General features: G+C 36.5%; 1 protein-coding gene across 12 annotated transcripts in view; it reads left to right on the forward strand.

The window, feature by feature from the left end:
- Positions 1 to 22105, forward strand: part of GRIA4 (glutamate ionotropic receptor AMPA type subunit 4) — a 285579-nt gene that overhangs the window by 218901 nt on the left and 44573 nt on the right. For 11 of the 12 annotated variants that reach the window (XR_005554010.1, XR_005554008.1, XR_005554016.1 and 8 more), the window contains exon 9: positions 4674 to 4784. Coding sequence is in view for 8 of the 12 variants with exons in the window: in XM_039321727.1 (XP_039177661.1) it covers positions 4674 to 4784 (111 nt within the window). In the remaining 4 variants the exon portion in view is untranslated. Of the gene's footprint in view, positions 1 to 4673; positions 4785 to 9364; positions 10194 to 22105 lie in introns of those variants that run through there. The other variant, XM_039321772.1, reaches the window with a different exon arrangement.

The raw sequence follows: 22105 nt of genomic DNA on the forward strand, positions 1-22105 counted from the left end.
TTATTATTACAAAAAGTTCAAGGCAGTGAACATATCCAACACATCTTCCTCCTCCTATTTTCCCCACAACAACCCTGTGAGGTGGGTTGGTTGGACAGAGAGTGTTTGGGCCCCAGCTGCTTTCAGGCCTAAGACAAGGACTAGAATTCAGAACTTCTAGCTAGAGACTCAACCACTTGACCAATTTGCAATTTGCTAAAACTCAAGAAACTGAGTTTCCTCTTATTTTTCAAATATGTTCTATACTTGTGACTTAACATATAGTAATCCCTTTTCATTTGGTTATATACTTTGTTGATGGTTGCCTGATGTAAAAGTTGAAGTCAAACATCAACCATTTAGAATCGGTGTCCTCCAAAGCCCAATACTTCATTTCTGACATCAATGTTCTATACAAGGATAGGTCATCAGAAAAAAAAAAAGTTATAGGCTTTTAATTTTAGTGCCAAGAAATATCCTTGCTTCCTATGGTTTATGTACTATGATTTATCGTTCCTTCAGCAATTTCAATTTAGGACATTCCTTTTCTTCTCATGCATCAGAACATTTAAGGGCAGGAGAAAACGCACACGTTTTTATCACCTAACTTTTTAATATCTTTAAAAAAAAAACATTCACAGTGGTTCACGTTTTCATTTCTGCAATTAAATTCCTAATCTGTCTGCCCAGTTTACATCATCCTATTTTTCATACACCAAGTGATGTCTGTTTGTTTTATTCCCCCTTTTAGAACATTGCATAGGAGAAGAGGGCATATTTTTTCACCTGTGTGAAAATCAAAAGAAAATATTATCAATTACAGCCAGTTCCTTAAACTAAAATATATACATTCAATTTTATAATTAAAAATAGACATTATTTTTAAATGAAGATGATATAATAACTAGAATCCCAGTACACTAAATATTACAAAGCAAATCTATACTAAAATTGCATGGATTGAGCTGAATCCATCTCAGTTTTTTAAAAAACTTTTCACAGGGCTGTTATTATATTTCTGGCTTGGGTTTTGTTAATACTCTCCTGTACACCTTTCTCTAATGTCCTTGAATTTGATGAAAGACATTGTGCCAAACATCTCTTGAGAACAAGTAGTATCTGCTTTTTTTTTCAACCACATTATGTGGCAAGTTAGCAAAGCTATTTACAGTTAAAGTTGTATTTACAGCTGGCTGGGCTCTCCCACCTCTCTGTTTTAACTGATAATTATCCAGGGAGGAGCGAAGCTATGGCTTGAGATTTAAAATGTATTGCGAAAGGTCCTTAGTGCTCTCTGAGTTTGCTTGTTTCATTACTCTAACTAGGTAACATCATCAGTGCTAGTCATGTTTGCAAGAAAACAAGCAAGCTCAGAAAGCACCAAGGACCCTTCATTTCAACCCTGATCTTCAATTATTCTCCTTCATTGGTAAAATGTAATGTAAAAGGAACTTTTCCTTTTACAGACCAACTTATCTAAAATAGTGCCATAAAAAACAGAATAGAAACACAAGTTAAGATAGGCAAGAAAATGGTAAGTGAGCACCTGTCCAGCCTAGACGAATTAAAAATCACCAGGACCAGATGGATTACACCCCAAGGTTCTCAAGGAACTGGCAGATGTGATCTCAGAACCACTGAACTATATTTTTCAAAGATCCTGGAGCACTGGGGAACTACCAGAGGACTGGAAAAGAGCCGATGTAGTTCCCATCTTCAAAAAAGGGGGGGTGGATCCAGGAAATTACAGATCTATCAGCCTGACCTCAATACCTGGGAAGATTCTGGAAAAGATAATCAAACAATGAATCAGCGAACACCTAGAGGCAAACCAAGTCATTACTAAAAACCAACATGGGTTTGTCAAAAACAGATCATGCCAGACAAATCTGATTGCATTCTTTGACCATGTGACAAAATTAGTGGACCAGAGGAATGCTGTGGGTATAATTTACTTGGACTTCAGTAAGGCATTTGACAAAGTAGATCACAACCTACTACTTGATAAGATAGAAAAATGTGGGTTAGACAGCATCACCACCAGATGGACTAAGAAGCAACGGATGGAAACTAATCAAGGAGAGAAGCAACCTAGAACTAAGGAGAAACTTCCTGACAGTTAGAACAATTAACCAGTGGAACAACCTGCCTCCAGAAGTGGTGAATGCTCCAACACTGGAAGTTTTTAAGAAGAGACTGGACAGCCATTTGTCCAAAATGGTATAGGGTTACCTGCCTGAGCAGAGGGTTGGACTCGATGACCTCCAAGGTCCCTTCCAACTTTATTATTATTATATATATTATTTGAAATAACAGATACCGTTTAGTTGCCATTTTTTGGGAAAGGCTAGCCCATTTGTATTCATTAAATCATCTCCTTATTATTCCAATTCCCCATGATTGTCCTGATATGTTTATCTTCATTCAATCTGTTCTTCTTCTTTCCCAAATTTCTTCTGATTTATATAGAAAGTCTTTCCCATTGTTAGTGTTGTTACTCCCTTTTCTGGATTTTCCATTAACTGTATTTGTTGGTCAATTGAGTCCTCTGTCTTAGTATTTAATTTTTCCATTTCTTCTGCGTTGTTAGTTCTTTGGTTGTAGTCAAAATTTGGGTTTGTGTATCTAAGCTGGCATCTTGTTCTTTTATGTTGGGTCATATTTTGTCACAAACTGAAAGAATGGTTTCATGTATTGCTTTCAACATGGAAAGGATCTTTTCTTGGTCTTCATCCATATTCTTTTAATGATGTGTTAAGTTGAGGACTTTAAAAATCAGACGTTAAAAATAATTTTATAACAAGGTACAGGACCTCTATTTCACCTGTTTATAGGTAGTCTTTATAATAAAAGTTGTTTGTCAAGTAAAATTTTATAGTCCAAGGTATTTCATCATCTCATATAATAACCAATGTTCCTCAAATAAAGAGATAGGAAAGCAATTCCCCACATATAACTCTGAAAGTCAGTAAAGGTTTACATCCATAGTTCAAGCAGGTCAATTATGCTGCCCAGAAGCTGAGTTTCTCACAGGTGGTATCAAGGTCGAAAGAGTTTTATCTGAAGTCTGGGCTTCAAGCCAAGTCTCTTTTAGGCAATAACAAGTTGTAATACCAAACTTTGCCACAAGATGTCACCGATGCCATTTAAAACTTTTTAAACCCCCCCCCCCATTTTTATAATAGCTTTTCAAAGTTTATTTCTTTTCTTTTTAGATAAAAATCACATATCCAGTAGAAATAGGAACAAGAAAACTTTTAGGAAAACTTTTTAGCCCCCAAATTTTGAAAGTATATGCATCCAATTAGAATAAAGTTTTTATAATTGCTTTGTTTCCCCTCGGTAGTCAGTCGCCGCTGTTTTTAGAGGGTGGGGCAGGAATTTCCTTCCCTCTCTCTTCACAGGGGAAAAAGTACTTAGGGCAGCTTTTGCAAGAAAGATATTTAGAGTCTTAAAGAGAAGATCAGATCTCACCCAGTTTCATCCGTGTTGCTTTAAAGGTGCTTGGTAGTAATTTTGACTTCAGCTGTCAGCAGCTTAATGACAAGCCATATTGCTATGGCTGGTCTTTCCCCCACCAGTTTGGAGAGCTGCCCCAGATCAAGCAGGAGGGCTGCCACCCTACCGCGATCAAACAGGGATCCCCTCCTCGCTCGTCGCCCCTACAGGGCAACTTTCGACCCTTTCCAGGATCTCCCAGTGGGATGAAATCAGACGCTGAAGAGGGAGTTCACCTCCATTCATCCGGAGGCGCCGATGGCAAACTGGAAGTCCGAATTCTAGTTCTTTTCATGGTTACTGGAGAAATAATCACCTGTTAAATAAACAATTTAGAATGGCCTTATCATTATTTATTTATTTCCTATTGTGAGGGAAGGCTTATATCTCTGAGCACTTCAGAGGGAATGAAGCTCTCAGATTAATAACATTTTGTAGATATTCAAGGAGATAAAAGTGCACAAAAAAAGAAAAGCTCTGTGTTTGTTTGTCAATGAAGAGAGGAGAGGCACCAGTAATGGATCATTAGAGACAGGAAACAAATGAGAAAAACCCAGATAAATATTGGAGCCATCGTGTAAAATGATACTGTATCAGAAGTCAGTTATGTTTATCCCCTGAAACCATAAGTAAAACAATGCAGACAGTGACACTCCATATGAATTAAACAGCATATTATACAGCTTAGTTCCCAGAGTGACAGCAAATAAAAGTTTTATGTCAGAGTTAATTTATACCTAGATAGATAGATAGATAGATAGATAGATAGATAGATAGATAGATCAGATATAAATGGGAATCTGAAATAAACTTTTATTTGCTATCACTATGATTTTGCATGATTTTGTATGATATAATGTGTACATGGAATCATAGATTCCAGTCATGGAATCATAGCAGAGACCAATTTAAAATTACTCTTGAAAGTTGTCTAGATAAAAATATGTTTTAATAGGATAGAATTTGAGCTTATGTAAAATCTGCTTCTTTGTACTTTGCAAAAGAATAACTCATCAAAATATAGCTGGGCCAAAAGACAACCAGGAGATAAAGTATTTGCCAACTATTGACCACAGTATAGTGGTGGCGGAGTGGATTGTGTCAGTTCCAATATTTAAACTACATTTGAACAAACTATCATGGTTGACCTCATCAACAGTGAGTAGAAAATTAGCTTGTGTATTTGTTTATTACAGATTGGATACTGGAATGACATGGATAAATTAGTCTTGATCCAACATGAGCCTACAATGGGCAATGACACAGCTGCCCTTGAGAACAGAACAGTAATTGTAACTACAATTATGGTAAGTTTATTTTTTCTACTCTTTGAGGGAAGCCAAATATTTACCTCATTATCCACTAAATGCTTGCTTTGGTTGAATTCAGGAAGTAATCTTTAGGATTCTAACTATTTCAAATGAATATAAAACATTTTCACATAATTAGACTGCTTTGGACATTGCTTTTTAAAACATCATATTCAGTCTTTCAGTTAATCTCTGTAAAATGCAATATACTATAAACAAGAATGGAAAGTTTTGAAAAAAAGAGAGAAAACTTTATTTTATATAACTGTACCCTCATTCATTTTTGCCATGATGTTGTTTTTATTGTTGACATTGTCATTTTTAAGGGAAACCTCTATGCCTTGTAAAATAAAATGGAAATTCACAAAATGCACACTTCCTGATTTCTGTAACAAATACCTTGTAACAAATAACCAAACAAATATTTGATTAGTTACCCGTACTTTCCGGTGTATAAGACAACTTTTGCAAGCTTTAAAATTGACGCCGAAGTCGGGCGTCGTCTTATACACTGAGTCATCTTATATGCTGGAAATAACGGTAGTTTCCGGCATATAAGATGACTTTCTAGGCATGCGACTCGGCGCCAAAGTCGGGGGTCATCTTATACGCCAGGTCGCCTTATACACCGGAATATACGATATGTCATTTTAGAGTTTTTAAAATGGGTATAACATTGAAAAACATATTTTCTCACAATTTCTACCATTTTCTATTGTAAATAGATTACTAAACAAAATTCAACAACTACAACTTAGCCACATTTTAGCCTTTCTTTATTTTGTTCATTTATTTTATAGGTTGACATGTCTTTCCAATAATGTCTTATACCGAGCAAACTTCACGTCTTGAAATATTAATAAGATTAAAAATTAAGAACACAATAATAGCATAGTATAAATTACCCAGATGGCAATGAACAGTTGTAATCTATACACGTGTTTACTGTTTAGGAAGGATAAATACAACCTAAAAAGTTTCTGGACTACCAGATCTTCAATATTTACAAATTGTTATTCAGGGCCCATCTATATGAGGGAGAATGCTGTTTAATGGAAAGGGAATGGTGATTGAAAACACCCAACCTTAGGATCCCTGAAGATAGTATTTCTTAAATATCAGTCCCCAAGGAGACCTTTTTCTTTCAGGACTCAAGGGATGGGCAGAGTCTATTGGAAGAAGGTAGTCCCAGAGATATCCATATGCTAAACCATGAACAGCTTTAAGGTTGACTACCAGCATCTTGAATTACCCTGAGAAATAAACTAGTAACTAGTACTGCTTTCAAAACAGACATGGGCAAACCACCTGACACCTGGGATAATCCAAAACTGTATTCTGGGCTAGCTGAAATTCCCAGGTGCACTTCAAAGTTCATTGCAATAAACAAAGAGAAGGTGATAAAGGCATATGTGATGATAAAGGCATATACCTCCCGATCTAAGAAAAATCATAACTAGCACACAAGATGAAATTGTGCAAAATTCCTCTTAGCCATAACTGCCGACTTGCTCTTCAAACAGAGTCCTAAATTAAGAGCCTTAACAAGTTGAGCAATGACTTATTGAGGAGGAACACATCACCATCTGCCCTGTCTTCCAAAATGCATTCACCAGTGTCCAAACCCAGGTTTTTATCACCTCCGCAAAAGGCTAATCAAATAGGAGGAAGGTGAAACATCGGTCACGTCCATGGCAACTAGAAAGTCAGCTGATTCTAACAAGGATAGTTAATTCCTCCACCTTCAAATAACATTGCAACTGCTCCAGTATTTTTTTTTTTAAAACAAAAAACATATTTAACTTGTGGCATCCTGCATGTGTTGGGTTCTCTAAACTTGAATGAACTTATATTTCCATAGAGGTTATAAATTCATGAGCTGTGTCTGCTCCCAGTCCCAAAAAATGCTAATTAGAGGTTGCAATTAAAGTTTCCTAAAGCTTAACTCTGAGAACTCTATCAGGAAGCTGAGATGAGGTCCAACAGCTTGAATAGAGATGCCACTATGAAATAGGGAAGCAGTATAACAACAATTCCCAGCTTGTCCTAAGAGCTCAATTTCAAAAACAAGGTGGCATATCCAGTTATCTGAAGAATAATACCTCTAATCATCAGCATCCCCTATTAGTTCTCAGTAATACAAACCTGGTATTCACTCTCATCCACACTAATACAAATTATGAGAAGAGATGTATTATAAATATCAAACAACAGCAGCAGCTGGAACCTAAGCTTCTTGATAAACTGTCTCCTAGACTGAGCTATGGGAGAGGCAACAGAAGTAAGGATGGATCTCAGTTGCTCACTCCTTTTTACTTTTACCCCATCATGTTCCTCTCTACTCATCAGTACCTTAATTTCTATCACTTCTCCTTCATTCTCTTTTACTCCAATATTCCATGTGCCAATGATGGCCATCCCTTACTATCCTTTCCACTTCCATTTCCACTTCTATTTCTATGTAACTTATCTTCCGATATTACAGATCATCTCTTCAAATTATCCGGACCCATTAAGGGAATGTACTTGACAAAAAACAAGAGTCATTCATCAAAATGGTCAACTGTCAATAACTTCCATCTCCAATCCAACTCTAATTGCACTCTGCTGCCCACTTCCTACATACCAAACCTTAGCTCTTGAAAATGCTCAGAAGCCAGTTAGTAAGTATTGTCTCCTAGATTCCAACTCCAGAAACCCTTTACTTTTACTCAGAGGCTTGTCCTTCCACCTCCCAGTCACAAGTCTACTGCATCTTTTTTTTCTTTTCTGCTTCTACACTTTTTTTTGTCCTCCTAATTTTTTCACTGCCTTCTAAATGGTTAGAAGATGCTGAAGCACTCCGTATCAAATTACCAGAACCAGTTCTTTAATATATGCTACCTTTTCCTGTACAGAGAAATAGTGCAGGCATTTTTCAGATGTTTAATTCTTTTGAGAACTCTGGCCACCAAATACTGTATAGCAATTGCTCGAATAGATACAGCCTACCATAGCAATCATTGGACTCAGTAAATAACTTCAGTCTAAGGAGTCCAAACTGGCTCCTATTGTCTACATTGATTCATGGAGGCATAACATCCTGAACTCCACCAATCTGTCTGCTGTTACCAGGCCATTAAATCCATACTCTCATAAAGCAGCAGTGGCTCATGGCAAAAGAAAGGATCTGTTATGGATCTATTATGATATAGGCACTAGTACCACTTCTCCAGTCACAAGCACTCTGCTCTCCATCCTCTTTCCACCAATATCTGGTCCACAACTTCATTTATCCTATCAATCCTACTCTACCTTTACTCTCTCTAACAGTCTCCAATAACTTTCCCTATTTGCAATTTTCTAATATCCTTCCTACATTAGCACTGTTCCTCCCACAATGCTTTCTTGGGGAAAAAAAGTATTTTCAGTGCAGTTAATTTCAATGCATAAAACAAACTGTGCTTAATTCCTTTATAGCCAACTGAACTGTGAAAAGATTGCAACTTTGGTTGACCATAGTTATTACTGCTGCTGTTGTTATTACTCAGTATTATTTAGTAAATAAATCTCTGAAAGAATTTTAATGAAATAAGCAACATGTATTCATTTTCTTAATTCAATTTTCATTATTACCATATACAACTATAAAACTTCAAATGGTTCCTTTTAATTGAGAAAAATAGCTAACATCTTTTTTTTCTTCAAGTCAGTAGTGCCCTTTAATCTGAAGAGTGTTGAGGGAGATTGTCAAAGAATCACCTTAATCTGATTAATGTAATAATTCTCTCTTTAATGCACTGTTCTTTTTATATATTACAATGGACAAAGTTTGGATTTTTCTTCACCAAACATTCCAGATTACATTTATTTTAAACAGCACAAATTGTTTCATATTGTATTGTTATATTGTTTGTATCAAATATAGTTGTATAATTTAGTATGGTGACACATACACTTCCTTCTGACCAATTGCCTGTTAAGGATTATCATTCTTGGATAAAAAAGACTAATATTATATAGGGAAATTCTAAATGTAAACCTAATTGTATAGTTCAGTGGTGGCGAACCTTTGGCACGGGTGCCAGAGGCGGCACTCAGAGCCCTCTCTGTGGGCACACATGCCGTTGCCCCAGCCTTGCCTCCACCCATGACCCCTTCCTCACCAGCAACCTCCTGGAGGAGAGTCGCCCCTGAGGGTGGCCCATGCAGAGCAACTCAGCCAAGGACATGGCAGCCAGGCAGTGTAGACAAGACTTTGCCCTCATGCCCCAACGTGCACAGTTGATGCTGCGGGGTGCTGGCAGAGGGCGTGGCTGCCATGGCGCTACTGGGCTGCCTGGGCGATCTGCGGCGGGCCCTGTAGGCGGTGAGTGGCCCTGCGGGCAGGCAGAATGGGGTGGAATGGGGGTGGGGCAGGGGGTGGAATGGGGCGGGGCAGGGGGTGGGCCAGTTTTGGGGCACTCAGTCTCTAAAAGGTTCGCCATCACTGGTATAGTTCTTCTTTGCATGGGATTTATAAAAATGTTTCTTTCCTTTGAAAAAAAAAGTTACAGTAATGGAAAAATCATACTTCAGTACAGTCCTCCTCTTTTCAGCCACTGATGAAGAACCCTATTTTAAGAAATTGACCAAGGAAGAAAAGACTCCCAAGCTGCACATGTGAACATTCCTAACATAAGATCCAGTATAGTAGCACTGAGCTGTATTTTTCCATATGGATTTCTGAGCCTCTGACTGGATGACCAGCCACTGAAGCATCAAGCAAAATAATGTTTTTGTTTTGTTTGTTTTGTTTCACTTTGCTTTTTTTTTTTTTTAAAAAAAAAGGCTCTGTTTACTTTGAAATGTTTGAAACATAGGCATTCAGACTTCAACCGGGCCAAGGTGTGAAGACAATGATGGAGATTTCAAAATAACTTCCGTTGAAATTTTCCACTCGTTACAGTCTTTGAATTGAGGCTATCATCTGTGTACTGTGTTAATTATTGTAAAATGCTTCCAAATTTAAGGGCAACTAAATGATGCTTGGGAAAAAGAGAGAGAGAAAAGTGCTATACAGGATAGAGAAGCTCTTAAGATGTCTTTGTCTTGCTTGTAGTGAATTCTTTTCATGTGCATTATAAATGTTATCTCTGCAAAAGAACTTAGCCAGTCTTCAGTTATCCCAAACAAAGCATCTGAATAACTTTTATGTAGCATGCCATGATTTCTTAAAATATAAAATTTTAAGCATAAAAAGCAGAGAGAAAATGTCTTGTTGAATGTTCCATTTTTTCAGTGCAGGTAATTTTTCTTCTGTAATAGTACTTAATTTGTGATAAGTCATTTATGTGGAGTTGTGTCATATGGTGTATCTAAAGCGGGGGTAGGCAACCCAAAACACTTAAAGAGCCACTTGGACCCATTTCCCACCAAAAACAAAACACTGGGAGCCGCAAAACCATTTTGATATCTAAAATGAAGATAACACTGCATATATCCTTTTTTACCTTTATTATAGGTGTGTGTGTGTTTGTGTGTGTGTGTGTTTGTGTGTGTGTATGTATGTGTGTGTGTGTGTGTGTATATATGTATATGTTTTCTGAGGTTTTCGCGGGTATTTGTATGTAGGTCTTTGGTTGTTCGGGTTTTCTCCCACGTAAAATTGGAAGTGTCTTGGCGACGTTTCGACGAAGTCCCATTCGTCATCTTCAGGCTGGTGCTTTCAGCTTCGTGCTGCTCGAGGCACGAAGCTGAAAGCACCAGCCTGAAGATGACGAATGGGACTTCGTCGAAACGTCGCCAAGACACTTCCAATTTTACGTGGGAGAAAACCCGAACAACCAAAGACCTACATATATGTATATGTATACATACACACACACACATACACACACAGGTAAAAAAAGGATATATGCAGTGTTATCTTCATTTTAGATGTCAAAAGGGTCTCTCTCTCTCTCTCTCTCCCTCTCTATCTGCCCTTGGTCTGCCACTCCTCTTCCCCCACTCTCTTTCTTTCTCTCTCTCTCTTTCCTCTCTCTCTCTCTCTCTCCCTCTCTCTCTTTCTCTCTCTCTCTCTTTCTCCCCCCCTCTCCTATCTGCTGCTCACCTGACAAGCTTCAGGCTGTTGTCCAACAAGATCAGGGGTAGTCAACCTCGTCTCTTTTATGACTCATGGACTTCAACTCCCAGAATTCCTGAGTCAGCGTAGCTGGGCTAGCTAGCTCTCTCCTGCCCTTCCTGCTTCCTGCAGAGACGCAGCAAAGGGAAGAGCTCCGCCCAGAAAGCTTTTCAGCTCCTCGGTGAACACTGTGAGTGCACTCTCTTTTTTTTATACACACACACACACACACACACACACAAAACCACAGAGAGAGAGAGAGAGAGAGAGAGAGAGAGAGAGAAGCAGGGAAGCGCAATTCCTCTCTCTGTCTCTGTCTCTCTCTGCAAAGGCAGAGGAGGCTGGGAGCCGCAGGGGAAGGCTCAAAGAGCCGCATGCGGCTCCGGAGCCGCAGGTTGCCGACCTGTGATCTAAAGTGTTTACCATTGTCATGCACCATAAAGATAATGAAAAAATATAACATAGATTAGAAATACAGGTTCTTGTTAGATCAGACATGTTTCCAAAATGACTCAGATCTTACTAGTGTTTTTCCAGTGAATCTGAATTCCTATTATTCTAAAAGGTCCACTCCACAAGCCAACAGAACTTATTTATTTCTTTATGAAATTTTCTGACCATCTGAAACCTGCTGGATCCTAAGCAGTTTCCAGAGCATAAGCATTAAAAAAGAACACAAATTAGAAAAAAATAAAATACTGACGAAAAATATAAAGCTAAAAATGATAAAAAAATAAAACAAAATGGCATTAGTAAATATCAATCTCCAAATCCCTTCTAGAACAGTCACATGTTTACCTGCTTCTGGGAGACCATGAGGGTGGGGGCCATTCAGGCTTCAGAGGCCAAGCTTTTCCAGAAAGGAGGAGCAGCTAGCTACAAAGAATGCATGACATTAGACCTTCTGGTAGGCGAGAACCCTAAAGATCTAGGTAGGACATCAGCTTCAAACTATCTAGACTTTTAGTGTACAGCACCTTAAATTACATTCAGAAGCCCACTACTATTGATTTGAAGTCTAGAAACCAGTGATATTTGAGTATGACATGGCAACACTATGAGTAGGCATTCTAGATCAACTGAAATTTCTGATTTCAAGCGCAATGCCATATGAAGCAAATGACAGTAGTGCAATCCAGAAAAGAGGCCCTGAGTGATCATTTTCAGTGGCACCTCTTCCAGGTAAGGCCTCAGCTGCGGTGCCAGCTGAAACTGTGCAAAAAGCCCTCCTGACTATGGCCTCCACGTGCTCTTCATGCAAGAGCCTTGAGTCCAGGAGAACCTCCATATTTGCAAATTTGCTCTTTTAGGATCTTTGAAGCAGGAGGGAGGAAAATTTAGAAATCCAAGGCTTTTACTTAAGCTCAGTTGCTTTGTATATATACATTACGTTTTCAGAAAGGAAATATCCTTCACCAACTCTTCCTAACCACTTCAATGATATTTACTGAGCCTATGTTACAGACTGCATTACTATACAATGTCTTTTAAGTGCCATTCTGGCAAGCCAGTGCCAGTAAGCATAATACCAGGAGATTCTGGAATACAGCAAAATGCAAACATTAGACATCTCCAGTGCAGCCAAAAAGGAGGCCATATCCCTACAATACAGGAGGCTATATTATATCCCTTATTTATTTATTAAACTTACATGCTGCCCATATCACCCAAAGGCCACGTAAGGCAGCTTACAATCAATAAGAGCAACAATGTAAAACATTAAAACAATAAATAATAACACTAAAATTGATTTAAAAATAAACAAAGATGGCAAGAAAAGAAGTCAGATGCACACAGGAAAGAAGTGAGGCCTTATCTTAGTCCAATACCCCCCCCCTCCTAAGTGAAATGCCCCTATCAGGGCCTCCGGCCAATTGGCAGAGTCAGGTCTTCAGACTCTTTCAGAAAGCCAAAAGGGTGGGGACAGATCTCACCTCAGGCGGTATTCCAGAGACTAGGATTCGTGGCAGAAAAGGCTCTTTTCCTGAACTAATTTGTCTATTATCCTTTATACATCAAGGTTCTCTTCCACAATAGAAAGATTGAAAGTTCTGTCCTGATAATGTGATGAAACTCTATAGTTAAAAAACATCCTAGTATTACAGAGAGTGAATACATTTTTTAAAATGATTAAATTTAGCACTGTACACAGAGCTCTCAAGAGGGTGAAGCTTAGGATATAATGATAAACTGGAACATTGATTAGAAAACATTTATCCCTGAGGCAACAGATCCGTCTACTGTACTTACCTTTAAATCTTTATGCTGCAGGCGCTGATTTCCAAACATCTCCTAGTAACCAGTGTTATAATAAAAAAGAAAAAGAGGGAAAAAAGGCCATCAATAAAAATAATCAGTGATGTGGAAGCATTTTCTGCTATGCTTTCACTACACTCTTGAGAATCTACTCCAGCAGTCCCCCAGCTAGGCCATTTTACATTTTTTTTCCTTTCAACAGAGAAACTATTCAGAATGTCTGTTGAAAAAAATCAGATCTTTGGCTCAAAAGTAGCACAGTACAAACATGTAAAATAGCCAAGGCTTACACACATCTCTTATACCCAGGTGTTTCGGTATTCAAAGGGAATAAAAATATCCCCAAGTGATAATATCCAAGTGATTCTATCCATTTTATTTTAAATTCATGTTGAAATTGGTATATTTCAATGCAATTTAAATTCAGTGGACTACTTATGAAGGGAGAGCCACTGTGCAAAGTTATTCTTCATCGTAAAATATTCAGAGAACTCTGTTTTTATCATATATATTGGGAAGAGTCAGCTGGGGTAGAAAGATTCCAGCTCTATCAGTTTATTTATTGACTTAATCAATTTATACAGCCACCCATCTTATGAAACTCTGTGCAGTTCACAATAACATAGATAAAAAGGCATAGAATGTAAAGAAAAGAAAAGAAAAATACCCAGCAGCCAGGAATCATGAAAAGATCATTAACACAACCAGGGCAGGCTTCATCTCACACCTGCCACTCTAAGCTTGAGCACAAAGCTAAATTTTCAAGTCATTGAGGAAGGTCAATATGGCTGAGGCTAACCTGAGTTCTGGAGGGAAGATTCAATGAAAGTACCAAGATAGAAAGGGTCTCCTTCTGAACTTCAACAACTTATACTCTTAATTGATTGTATCCAGATCTCCTGCCAGATCTGATAGACAGAAAGAACCAGGAAGAGATAGTCCAATTAAGTAATCTAGTTCAAAGCCCATGAAGGACTTTAAAGGGTACTATCAGCACCTTGAATTGTATCAGGAATCACACTGGAAGCCAATGTAGCTAAAGGTACAGTGGTGTCACGTGCACCAAATAACCAATGGCATTAACTGCCTGCGCCACTGCCTTCTGCACCAGCTGAAGCTTCCAAATACTCTTCAAGGGCAGTCCCATGTGTGGTGCTTTGCAGTAGTCCAGTCTGAGGGTCATGAACGCATGAAAGATTGAGAGTAGCCCCCTCCCCAGACCAGGAGAACCCTGTGATTGCAACCTGTCTTTTAAAACAAACCTTTTGTCCCATAGGATAGAACTCAATTCTGTGTATATTCTGCCCTATATAATTCAGTAAGCAGAAGTTAATGCAGAAAATGCATATTATAGTTTTTAGAGTAATGGTATTCAGAAATGACCTTGGGAGACAGGAGGAAGAACTATAGACTATACAAGCATCATGTAAAAGGTATCTCAGCTCACAGAAGGAAAAGGAGCTAGGAAGCATCGCAGAAGGGATCCTCCCTAGTTTTCCAGAGAGTAAAAGGAAAGGAGTGAAGGAATATTTTCATTAGTGTAACCTTACAATAAAGATAGATCTAATATTCATATGCTTTTTCTCTGGACTACTTCAAGGGGCTAACATTTAGAGACTCCTGAAAATAAAAAAAATAGAACCAGACGAATCACAATGGTGAAAAATTGTATTCAGAGAAAAAGCTCAGTTCAAGATGTGACATTTGTTTAGATTGTTATTTTTTTCTAGATGTTTATTAAATTGAGGGGGAGATGCATTCAAGGTATTTTACCCCAAAATAATCTGAAGCAGAAAGTTGATTTGAAGATCTCCAGGGGATAATTACACAACTCATAAAAAGAATCAAGCTATATAATTCCTAATTTTCCATTAATATAAGGCCTGCTACAGGTTTTGAACCACTACTTCCTTTTACCTAAATATAACTTATGAGAGCCCATGCCCAATGTCAGTGCTTGAGCTGAGCAGAGTCTGAGCATGAGTCTTGGCATATATTAGACTAGACCAGATGTTCCCAGACTTTCTTTCTTCATAGCACCTGGACGTCTCAGTAATTTTCTGAGCCCCAAGGCCAAAAAACAGCTTTGCAAATATAGCATATAAAAAAATGGACATCACAAAAAATTAAAATATCTCATGTCACCCCTCTATGTTTTGTATGGTGCCCTGAGGTCCTGCAGTGCCAGGTTTGGCAATCAAGTGCCATGAAAATCTGACGTGACAGAATATATCATCTCAAAAATGAGATATGTTAAAACAGGACTAAGGAGCCCTATCAGTGCTTCTAATCCAAATTAATTCTAGTCCAGACAAGAATTCTACACAGCTTGTGTCATTTTCTTAATATACATCCTAATATATTTAATCGTGTGGTTAATGTGTTTTAATCAATCACATGGAAGAAATTGAGTAACAAGAATGGCCATATGAATTGGCCTCTTGTGTATAAAAATAAGTTAGAGAAAGGTTCCCTGACAATAAAATTAACATTAAGATTTTTTGGCTACAACTAATATTAGCTTCGTTTTATTTCTCATGGGAAAAGGTTCTTGTTTCAATTAACCAAGTGTTGCCTCGAGCAAAGCAGTTTTGCCTCTTGTTTGATCTTTGCTTTGTCCTTAGTGCAATCCATCTCCATCTAATTGACAACTACGAAATGGTAGCTTTTCATTTAAGCAATCATTTGTGGAGGTAATTTCCAAAAAGACTTGATACTTGCAATGATAACCCTTGCAATAGAGGAAATAGGGAAATCAAGGATTTTTTCCAAGAACAGTCTGCAGACAAGTGCTTTAGATTAGTCACTTGTAAGTGAGGGCTTTAATAATACTTCTGATGTGAAAAAAAGGTGAATTGCTGCATTTTGTGAGAAGTTCCTGTACATGTTTTGCTCCATAGTGCCTCATATAATTTGTCAAAAGATATATACCAGTGTGCAACCCTTAGCACAACTTCAGAAGAACATATGAAAAATATGCACTACAAAACATCATAAAAGCCAACATTTCCATTCCCCTACAGTTTTTTTATTGGTTGAAGAAATGTTAATGAGTTTTTCCATCATACTTTTGATGCCAATCAAGTTATTAGACAAAATAGCTTAGTGATGCCATCTACAACTTTGAATTAATCTAATTGGGCTTTAGGAAAGCTGCTGCATAATAGCTATAAATATTGGATATAAATATATACATCTAATTACTTTTAGAAAACTATACGCCAGGAAGTTAAAATTTCTGAGAATCTGCTCATTATACAGCATGGATTATACCTTATTAATAATTTGTGCCTTGAGCTATACTCTGTAGGTAAATAAAGAAACCCTACAATCCTTTGTTCTGTTTTTGTGGGTTTGTCTTTTAATAGATCATCTCTGGGAAATAATCTTCCTTTATTTATTTGTCTGTTGATTTTGTTAAAAGGCAAGTTGAGTTGCTTGGTTTATTCCATTAGTCAAGTATGTCCATCAAGTGCATCAGAACAAATGTGGTTTTATCCTAGAACCAGGCCATGAATTATAAATTTGATGTGCATTCTGTATGGAAATTCAAAGCATGTAAGTGATCAATAGGTTTCCTTTACAATGTGCCTATTTTGTAGCTTTACCATGACATCAAGGAAGTGGACTTGTTCTGTTGATAGGTCAAGGTTAAGGTTGATGATGGATAGAAATTATTAAGGTCTTGATGGAATTTAATGAGATTATTTTCCGTGAGTCCAGATTAAAATGCCATTAATGAATCTCACGTAAAGCATAATTTTGTAAAGTTTTATTAAGTAAGAGTTTTGTAAAATAAGAGTTGACAAATAATGTTCCAGGTCAGCCATGAAAGTATTGCCATACTGTGGCCTATGGTTGTTCCAGTGATTTGTAGATATATATTATTGCCAAAGATGAAGTAGTTATTAATGAGTACAAAGTAATACTATCTAGTGGCAAGATGTGCTTAGGGAGTTGCCAATGAATTGTAGCCTTCATGGTGATGTGGTATCTCTTGTGTAGCTGTAGGTGCTGGTTGCTTTTGCTTTTAGTAAAACTTGTTGGTTTGAAAAAGTGCTAAAAGACCGCTTTTGAGTTATTGCTATAATGTACTAATAAGGTCAATTTGCATTTAAGTCTAACAATGTTAGTGTAACTATGTCTGCAGTTAAATGTGGCATTGTTCAAAAATCAGTTAATCGCATGCATTTCTTTTGCCTTTTAACTTTTTCAATATTTAGCTATGAATTCCATGTTTAATTTAGAAACAAATAATGGCCAGGGTCACTCAACAACAATCTCTTTCACTCATTTATGTGTACCAAACATACAGTGCAGTGCAGAATCTGATGAATTTGCTTTTTTTTCTCCAGAAAAAAAAAAGTTACAGAAAGAAATACGGGCTCTGTTCATTGGTCTTTCATATTACTAACTTATTTAGTGCCACTGGGATGACAAAATAAATCAGGTACTTGAGCCAATTTCTGAATTTAAGTGGAATCAATAATACCCAATTTTTCATTCTGTGAAAATCCGATATGTATTGATTTGTAAATTTCTATTGCATGCCATGTTTAAAAAAAAATTCAGCAATTTGCTTTCTACCTTCACATTTGATATGTTCCTATGCTTATTGTGATTCTATGCTGTTTCACCCATAAAGATATAAGAGCAACATTTATATATTCATATTAGGAAATTGAACACTGTCTTCTTTTACCAAATGATATGTTCTCGTGTTATATGTATATGTTTAAATTTGTGTCTTAAACTCATATAGAAAACAAGACTACTGTTTGTTTTATTTAACTGAAATAAGCATGGACTGCATTAACACAATCTTTCACATAATATTGATGTAATATAAGAATTCTTAGTTTAGAATAGAGAATTAGATCATTTGCAGTGTTTTAAATAATAAAAAATCTAAAACGTGTGAGTGGGTATGTTCTATATATTTTTCAAATCTTGTCTCAACTTTCTTTATTAGAGTCCAAGATGAATACAACATAAGTTAAAACAAATCAAGTACAATCCAAAATGTAATAACATTTTAACAGTTTGATACATAGTGAACATCTGTTGACAGATCTGGATATAATGTAATCTTATGGAAAATGCACAAAAAATGCAATTAAAAATAGCAATAGCTCTTAGACTTATATACCGCTTCACAGTGCTTTACAGCTCTCTCTAAGCGGTCAGCATATTGCCCCCAATAATCTGGGTCCTCATTTTAACAACTTTGGAAGGATGGAAGGCTGAGTCAATCTTGAGCTGGTGAGAATCGAACTGCTTAACTGGCAACCTGCAGTCAGCAGAAATAGCCTGTAGTACTGCATTCTAACCACTGCCTCACAAAGGCTTTTTAAAAATTGATTTTAGTAGACTTGTAATTTAGGAAAATATCTACGTAACATTGAAAATTAAAATTAAATTAAAAAGGCAAATATGACAGTACAATTTTGCATATAATTTTACATTTTAGAAAATGGAAGACACAGGTGTATTGCCTAAGCACTGTGGGACTGCCATCCATAATTGCAGAAGAGAGGGTCTTAAAATGTGCTTTAGAAAAGCCTATTAGTTTATAGGTAATTTAAATATAATCTCCCCAAACAGGTGGTAACTACACATTTAAATTTTCATCAGTGTGAGTTAGTTTGTCTTACAGGTAACCCTTGATTTATGCCACATTTGGGACCAGACACCCACTGTTTAAACAAGGACATTGTTAAGTGAATTGACGTTGATGATATGACAACCGTTTGCCATGGTTGTTAACTGAATTACTGCAGTTGTGGAATGAATCACATGGTCATTAAGTGAATCCAACGTCCCTCATTGGCTTTACTTGATGGAAGCTGGCTGGGAAGGTTGCAAATGGCAATCACATGACCCTGGGGTGCTGCAAATGTGGTAAACATGCCATTTGGCAAGCACCTGAATTTTTATCAAGTAGCTGTGGGATTCTGCAATGGTTGTAAGTGCAAGGACCAATTGTAAGTCATTTTTTTTCAGTGTCATTCAAATGGCCAGTAAACCAATGATTATAAGTCAAGGACTACCTGTAATTTTTGTTTACGTTCTATATGACTCAACAATCAGGTTAGGACGTTCTGGAGTGAGGTGCAAGAACCTCTTTTAAATCTATATCAGCCTTTATAGCTCCACTAACAATTTTCTAGGAGATACCCTGTAAAGTTCTGAAAATAACCTTTATAGATTAAAATCTTATATTTCACATTGTATTTATGAGGAAATTTTTCCTATGATGTTGAAACCTTGATGTCAAAATGCAACAAACCATGAAACAATATTGATATGATTCCTAGTAGTTTTTCCCTGGAGTAAGAAAAAAAAATCTTAAATAGATTTATCTGATGCTTAACTAAGTTGAAAAAAAAATGTTTAACACCCATCCTCCCTCTCTCCCAAAAAAAGAAAGGGCAATTCCAGCTCGATTTTTGCAATAAATAAATCTGGGCTTTTGATCAAGTTCAACATGCAGAACCCAAGAGTTAAACAAGAATATTATTTTTGTCTTCCCTAAATTAGTTTCTAACAAATAAATTGCTTTTCAGATGAATTTCACCTGTTTCATTATAAAACATGGAAAGGTATCTATTATATATATATATATATATATATATATATATATATATATATATATATGTATATATATATACATTAAAAAGTGCAGTTATTTTGCAAATAGTGATTCAATTGTTTTACCTGGTATAGACAATCTTTTGTAACATTTGAACATTTACACACACACACATATACACGAAACAGCTAATAGGGACATTTTGGGGGGAAATAGCATTTTTAAGTGTTTATAAGGAAATAACTTGATCTTACAACCACTGACAAAAATATTTTTCTCCTACAATTTAATAGATTCTTGTTGCCCAGACAGTGCAAGGTTATATTAAGTTGGGAAGTGAGGATTAAGAGTCAAACATTTTTAAGTTCATTTCTATTTCAGCTATGTACTAGTCTGATTTAGAAAGATTTCTCACTGATAAATGTATTTTTATGTGAACCAGAAGTATAAGTATTTGATTTCTTTGTCTAAATGTTATATCATTATATCACTGCTATGTTGGCCTTTTAAAATACAGATTTTCTTTGGAAGTATATTTTTAAGAATCTGCTTCAAAATTTTCTAGCCTTATACAGTAATTAAAAAATACATCAACTAAACAATGGATTGATCTCAACCCAAATGCATGTTGCATTTTGTTTTCAATATCTGAAAGGAATAATGTCAAATTAAGTATCTAATGATGCTCCAAAACATTGGATTATACATTTATCAATAAAGAAGATGGCTTTTTCAGCAAATTCTGAATGGATCTCCTCACATTATACACTGCTACTCCTTGGCTTTCACTACTATGCCTTTCATTAATCATTTTTTTTTTAAAATTTCATTTCATTTTTTTTTCAGTATTTAACAGAACAAGGTAAATATATATGTATATGTTACTGGAACTAAACCATTGGCAAACCTGTTTCTAAGCACCTTAGGTATGCAGCCTACCTCATGTTATAAGCTACTATTATATGGCTTTCTGAAAGTATATCAGAAGTTGCAGCAGAAACGCAGTAATTTGGCCAAGAGATGAAGTAATGGTCATGTCATTTCTAAGTGGAAAATTTCCTAAGAATCATTTTGTATATGTACATATACATGTGTGTTTTAATATGTGATCATATAATGTGTGTTTTAATAAGTGACCGTCATCATAAAAAAAGATATCAACCCTCCTAAATAAATGTGGGTATAAATAAATATATACAGGCAACTTAGATAATGCAAAGCTGAGGTTGCAGAATCAACTGAATCATTTCAAGACACGAAGGATATTACCAATTTTTACAGTAGTAAATGTCACTTCACAGCGAAGACCTTTTAACTTACAGTATAATTCACAGAGGACTCCCTTTTTGTGTGAGCCTCAGTTTCCCAGATTGTAAATTTGTGTAGATTGTGTATCCATCTAGCAGTCTCATATTCATTTATCACTATATAAAATGTATTTTTAAAAAAATGAAATAAATATTATTGAATAATAAAGTATTAAGATCCTTTCTAAAGGATCATTGATCCTCTGTCCTTCTCTCTTCAAAGGATTCTGAATCTAAATAGAAATACATTCACTGTTGTCTTGAGTATCAAGGAATAATTGCAAATTGCAGAGAAATTCTGAAAAAACATTCTAGGGAAACATACTTAATTCTTGGGTCCAAATGACTGTTGCTCTCTATAGGATATTACATCCTTCTTCAATAGGCTGGAGAAGAAAGTTGCCAAGAGATAGCTGATGTTTTTCAGTGATAATATTTACTTCCAAGGAACACCCAGATATCAGAAAACCATTTTCATCAAAATAATGAATATTACTGAGTTACTTAACTCAGTTCTCTTACCTTCATTATTTATTACAGAAATAATATTTTCTTGCTTTCCTAGTAGCTCCTAGGTACCAGTACAGTAAATATCTGATTGATTGCCATTTTGTCTATAGATTATTACATGAGCTATTTGATCCTAATGTCAAAGCTTTAAAATGTGGAGAAAAGGGCATCAATTGCCCTTCTCAGAAGATGCATTTGCTTCTGTTACCATAATTTAACTCAAATGAGAATAGATGGAAAAAAAAATCTGAGATGTGAATTAAGGTGACCAACCATCCTCCTTTAGGGAGGACAGTCCTCCTTTTCTAAGTTCTGTCCTCCCTCAAAAAGTGTCCTCCTTCATGTCCTCCTTTTCAATATTTGAAGACTAAACTGCAGGGCTTTTTTTTCCCCTCATAGAACGCTCAGAATGGCGTTCCGGCACCTTTTTTTGATGGTTTTTTTTTCAACTTTTGTATGAGCTGTGCTACTTCCCCTATTGGCTTTCGAAAGCCAATAGGAATTGCTGCTGAGCACGCCAAAACACCCGGCTGGCAAACTTTGCACATGCAAGTTGTCTGTATTATTG

The sequence above is a fragment of the Crotalus tigris genome, unplaced genomic scaffold, assembly GCF_016545835.1.
Source record: "Crotalus tigris isolate CLP2741 ecotype Arizona unplaced genomic scaffold, ASM1654583v1 scf7180000017607.2124824, whole genome shotgun sequence".
NCBI lineage: Eukaryota > Metazoa > Chordata > Lepidosauria > Squamata > Viperidae > Crotalus > Crotalus tigris.